This window comes from Panthera pardus, unplaced genomic scaffold (genome assembly GCF_024362965.1).
Source record: "Panthera pardus isolate Hobbes unplaced genomic scaffold, ASM2436296v1 HiC_scaffold_11, whole genome shotgun sequence".
NCBI lineage: Eukaryota > Metazoa > Chordata > Mammalia > Carnivora > Felidae > Panthera > Panthera pardus.
Window position 1 is genome coordinate 41,580,948 of NW_026526666.1, and position 6,000 is coordinate 41,586,947.

Here is a 6,000-nt window from a genome sequence, read left to right on the forward strand (position 1 = left end):
TGGCTATTGTTGAGAGTGCCGCTATAAACATTGGGGTACAGGTGCCCCTATGCATCAGTACTCCTGTATCCCTTGGATAAATTCCTAGCAGTGCTATTGCTGGGTCATAGGGTATGTCTATTTTTAATTTTCTGAGGAACCTCCACACTGCTTTAAGAGGAACAACATTCTGCAAAAAGAGGTTCTGGTAAAGACAACAGCCCTAAGGCTCCAGAGTTCAAGGAACAGCTAGGAAGCCAGATTGGCTGGAGCAGAAGGAACAATGATATTAGAGAGATATCAGGGCCCGTAGCCCATAAGGTTTCGACTTTTGCTGAAAGTGAGATGGGGAGCTATCAGAGTTTTGAACAGATAGAAGTGATACAGAATGTGCCTCACGGGAGGCAACTTTTGAGATTTACTATAGAAGAGAAATGGGGTAACGGATGAGATGGGACAGGTGAAAGGTAAGGTTTGCTTTGTTGAGAGGAATAACAGAATTGCAGGTTTATAAAAAAAATAGCTTGAAATTAAAATCACAATTCTTGAAACTAAAATCTGATCTTCCCAAGAATACTGCTTTACTGGCTTTACATAATTGAGAAGTTAGATTTGCTTGACCCATTCATTCAATGATTTAGTAACATATATATGTACAAATATAACCAAATCAAAGGAAATGATTTCTGAGATTTGTAAGGAAACTAAGGTTTCAGTTTCTGGAAATGTAAGGTATCTAACTACAAAACTGATTTCTCTAAATGCTTGTTCAGATTACCTTTCTCCAATCTTTCCACATAATAGAGAATTAAGAAAACAGGTCATGGAACAAACTATTGTCAAACAATCACAGTGGTCAAATATTCAAAATGCCCCTTCAACAAATTTTATGACTAAAGCTCAGGAGTTTAATGATCAACTCCTTTATATAACCTGAATATTTTAAAAGATGGTATTAAACCTTTTGTAAAAGTATCCCTGCATTTACAGAAGTGAACTGCTCTTTTAGGCAAGATTTACTTTTCTCTTTTTATTGAATTGCTCGTTTAGTTGTTTAGAAAAAAATATCAGCTGAAAGGGATTTCTGCATAATTGGCCATCTGTTTCAAGGTAATGATCACAGACTGCAGCCTACAAGTGATTCATAGCTTAGATTCATAATTTCCTTAGCTTCCTCCTTCAGAGACCTTGAAATAGGTGAAATCCAAATTAGTTTCACAACAGTTTTTTTTAATTTTTTTTTTTTTTTAACATTTATTTATTTTTGAGACAGAGAGAGACAGAGCATGAACGGGGGAGGGGCAGAGAGAGAGGGAGACACCGAATCCGAAACAGGCTCCAGGCTCTGAGCTGTCAGCACAGAGCCTGACTCGGGGCTCAAACTCACGGACCGCGAGATCATGACCTGAGCTGAAGTCGGCCGCTTAACCGACTGAGCCACCCAGGCGCCCCCAGCACTTTTTTTTTTGAGACAATATTTTTGTGGGTAAGTCTGAGGCTTTAAAATAAGTTCTTCTGGGTTTGTATTTGGAATTTGAATGCAGTTACCAAGATCCTCATAGCTGCCATGTAATGGTCTTGGAACCAGGAAACCTGCATTCAAATCCTGGTTCTGCCCAATACCAGCTCAGTGACTCTGGGCAAGCTACTTAACCTCTCAAAGCCTCATTTAACTTAACTATGAAAAGAACCCTTACGCCATTGCTATGGTGAGCATGGAATGACCACACTGTAGACTTGCATGCCTAGCACAGCCATGGGCATGTTATGAACTCCCAGTAAATCTGCCACACCTGAAATCAGGTCAGGCCAAGTCCTTCCTTTTCCCCCTCCTTAAAGAAGGTTCAACTTTTTATACAGTGCTATTTATAACCTTATAGCCACCTCTCTAGGAAAAAGGCAGGACTTCAGAGTTAACAATCGTTGGAAAAAAGGGGGAAATTTTTTGTTTTGTGCCTCCTGACCACTCAAAAGTTTATACTATGATTTCCCCCTTGAGGGCAGGGGGAAAGGAGATGGGAAATGGGGAGCTCACCATAGTGCATTTTAATAAATTACTTGTTTCAAAATTAACTATGGAGATATTTAGGATATACTATACTATGATGACCAGTATTTTATCCTGGATATACTTAACTATTCTTAATCCAAATGGAAAACTCACATTAATGTTGGCTGTATACATAAAGTAACATATTTGGAATTAGAAAAAATAAATCAACTTTGATATAGCAGGTTTAGATTATCTTGGAATTTTATCTAATTCAGTGCATTTGAAACTGAAAACACTGAAAATGACTGCCAAACTGTCAGACACCCTGGAAAACTTGGGAAGCAATACAGCCATAGAGGTTCGTGGAATTTGGAGTCAGGAGACACACACATACACCTGGGTGTAAACCCAGGCTCCGCTACTTCGTGTAATTTTGAAAAGTTTGAGAACCTAAACACCTGTTTCTTCTCTGAAGCAGTGATGATAGTAATATTTTTCAGGAATTAAGTGGATTAAATAAAGTCATGCATCTTGAGCTCTCAATATTGATAAGGAAGACTATTAATGCAAAGCAACTAAATCTAGAGTTCCTGGATACAGGAGAGACATTTAAAGTTGTCAGTTAAATATGCTAACAAGCTTACTTAGCTTAGAAACCAGAAGATCCAAGTTTAAGTAACATCCCAGATTTTTTTTCTTGTTAGTTATGTGACCTTGCAAAGACCCAATCACTTTGTACTTAGCTCCTCACCTGTTAGGTATTAGTAATATTAGTTACAATTTGTTAAGCATAGACTATGTACCATGCAGTCTGATAAGTTTTATAGGAACTCCATCTTTTTAAGGTTATTTTTGAGAGAGAGAACGTGTGCATGAATAGGGAGAGGCAAAGAGAGAGGGAGACAGGAGACGGAGAATCCCAAGCAGGCTCCGTGATGCCAGTGCAGAGCCCAACACGGAACTCGATCTCATGACCCCAGATCATTACCTGAGCCAAAATCAAGAGTCCAGCGCTTAACCAGTTGAGCCACTCAGATGACCCCAAACCCCAGTCTTTACAACACTTCAAGGTAGATGTTATCTGATTTTTAAGATTTTACTTTTAAGCTATCTCCACACCCAGTGTGGGATTTGAACTCCTAATCCAGAGATCAAGAGTCACCTGCTCAACCAACTGCGCCAGCCAGACATTCCTGTTCTCATCTGTTTTATAGATGGCTGAAAGGGAGGGAAATTAAACTTGTTCGAAGCCACACAGCCAGTAACTAGTAGAACCTGGACTCACATCCAGGCTTATGGGTCTCCAAATCCTGTCCTTGGCTACCCAATGAACTACCTGTGCCACCTGCCTCTCCTAAAGGACTTTGTTCTTGTGAAAGAGCTTTTTGAAATTGAAATATCCTTAAAATATTGTTACTATTCTAAATCAATATAAATAATTCACAAAATGGGTTTGTGATTTGCCCCTCGGCTCCTGGGAAACCTGAAAGAACAAAAGGTTACACTTCAAGCGCCCTTTCATCTCCCCTTGGAAGTTTGCCGTGACCTCAATTTTACTTGAACAGGTCTGATAAACAACATTAAACAACAGAAATCCAAATGCACCTCTGTGCCATTCAAAGGCAGCTCTCTATCCTCCCTGGGGTCCAGGGCAACATCTCATGCTCTTCCTCGAAATGCGGACAAAATATTTTTTTGCGCTGACTTACATTTGCACTTCGCGGGAGGAAGCATAAAGTAGCCCCATAAACTAGTGCTTTCTGAATCACGCCCACGGCCAACTCCAGTTCCAGGCACGCAGGCAGCCATTCTAATTAAAGCAAATTGCAGCCCCTTTTCAAAAATATGGTGCAAAATTTTGAGCTGATTTTCCCTCTGAAAGTTGTGTTAACTAGTCCCAAGTAGTTAGCTATAATACTCTCTAGTTATCCACCCTTGGTTTAACAAATTCCTTGGGGACGCCACCAAAGGGATTCTGGTATTTGGTGCCGACACCTGTGGGGCTAAGGGGACCTCTGGTTTGCTATCACCTGGAAGGTACTTATCTCTCCACTCCTCAATCTGGGAGATCCTCAGCGTGACCCTCTCCCGACTGCATAGGAAGGAGAGTAAAGTCCAGATGCAGTCGAGGGTGTCAACTTGTCCAGCCGGAACTCCACTCTGGGGAGGCGCTCACGCCCCGAACGGCTAACTCCGGGACAAGTAAAGCATATTCACTTACATGAGGAAGAAAGGTCGCCCCCGGTTTCCCAAAAGCCAGGGGCCTGGGGAATGTGACCTTCTCGGGGCTGGGACTTACCTGTCCCCTCCCGCGAGGCCCTCTCAGTGCCCCACCAGCGCTGCAGGTGGACTCCATTCCGGGCTCAACACCCCGGCGCCCCGCCAGCCGGAGCCAATTTAAGCCGGTGCGGCACGTGGGACACGCTGGGGGCGCGCGGGAGCGCGCGCGCGCGCCAAGCTGAGCCGGAGCACCTGGTCCTTACCTCCGACGCCGAAATCTCGAACACTGCCGCAATCTTGGCGTAGAGCTCCTGGATGCTGGAGAAATTGTCCACTCGGCCCGTGGCGCTGCCGTGCGCCAGCTGCGTGTGGAAAACCAGCTTGTGTGTCGGAACCGGGGGGTCCGGGAGGCTGCCGCCGCTCGCGCCCGCCTGCTCGCCCTTCACCAGCCGGGCAGTCTCCTTGGACTTGGTTTTCATCTTTCTCCGCAGCCCCAGGGGCATCTTGCCTAGCCAAGGGTGGGAGCCCACCTGCACTGCCAACCGCCGCCTCCCCGGCCGGATGCCGCGGACTTTGAGCTCAGGCCACGGGGCTCCGCGCAGGTAAAAGTCGCCGCTGGGCCAATGGCAGAGGTGCTTCCGCCTGGCCGCGCCGGGTCAGCGGCCTCCTCCTTCCTCGCGAGGAGAGGCACCTGGGCCGCAGCGGCCACCTGCCCTCCCAACGCGGGGATCTGGAGACAGGAAAAGTTGGGCCCGTTCCCGATTCTCATCTACCGGCTTCTCTCCCCGCCTTTTAAAAAATGCCAAGATTTCCGTAAAAGCCTTGGGATGCTGAAGCTACAGAACACATCTTAGAATGCAAACACGCTGGCCTTTCTGGTAGGACCTCACACAGGATTGGGCCATTGGGGATAGGGAATTAGGTAGAAGTCAGCTTTCATCGGCCTTCTCTGAGCCTCACACCCTGCAGGGCCGAGTTGGAAGGGAAAGTTTTGAGATTGGTGCCGCATTAAATTCATAGTCAAACGCTCTCAGCCGGGCCTCGGCGCCTCTCAGTAACCCTTTTTATCCACCCCCACCCCCACCCCCTCTGGCAGTTTTCTCTCCCAAAGGTTCAGCGCTCTTCCCAAGTCATGTGCTCCACTCCCGCTTCTGGGTCTGTGCAGAGCACCCTGCCTCTTACTCTGCAGAGAAAAACTGGAGCCATTCTGTGCAGTGTGTGAGCCACCTCAATTCCCCACCCCTCTGTGTAACTTCACGCACCTCTGGTCTCCAAACTCCGAAGAAATCTCTTTTTATTTGACCCTTGCACTTCTCTCTTCTAACATCTCTATTTTTTTTTTTTTTTTTTTTTTTTTTTTTTTTTTTTTTTTTTGGTCAACTCTAGTATAATTAAGGTTCAGTGTTGTTAGTTTCTGGTGTACAATATAGTGATTCAAGGATTCTTAAGATCTCTATTGTTAAGCTACCTGTTGGCTCTTGTCCTTTCCCTCCCCATCTGGTGCCACTCACTGGTGGTCAGAAGCCCAAATCTTTTACACTGTTTTCAAGTCCCACCTTTGCACTTCCCTCTAGCTACATCTTCACAACAAAGCAAAAACAATCTTGACTTCTAGGCTGCTCTTCCTCACTTCCCCCTTTGCTCTTAGACTTGTTGTGATCAGACTTTGGCCCCACACTCCACTGAAATTGCTTGTACTATGATCAGCTTCTTAATCATCAGGTATGATTAACTCTTTTCAGTCTTTATCTTACTAAGACCTTTTAGAGCATCTGACAGCCTCAACCATTCCAGTCTTAAAACATGCT

At 45.0% G+C, this 6,000-nt stretch overlaps 1 protein-coding gene across 4 annotated transcripts in view; it reads right to left on the minus strand.

The window, feature by feature from the left end:
- The window catches only part of GIPC2 (GIPC PDZ domain containing family member 2), a 445,972-nt gene extending 441,275 nt beyond the window's left edge, over positions 1-4,697 (minus strand). For 3 of the 4 annotated variants that reach the window (XM_053893514.1, XM_019413908.2, XM_019413907.2), the window contains exon 1: positions 4,456-4,697. In XM_053893514.1, coding sequence (XP_053749489.1) covers positions 4,456-4,695 — 240 coding nt within the window. In that variant the 5' untranslated portion in view covers positions 4,696-4,697. Of the gene's footprint in view, positions 1-4,271; positions 4,375-4,455 lie in introns of those variants that run through there. The other variant, XM_019413909.2, reaches the window with a different exon arrangement.
- Positions 4,698-6,000: the final 1,303 nt, after the last annotated feature.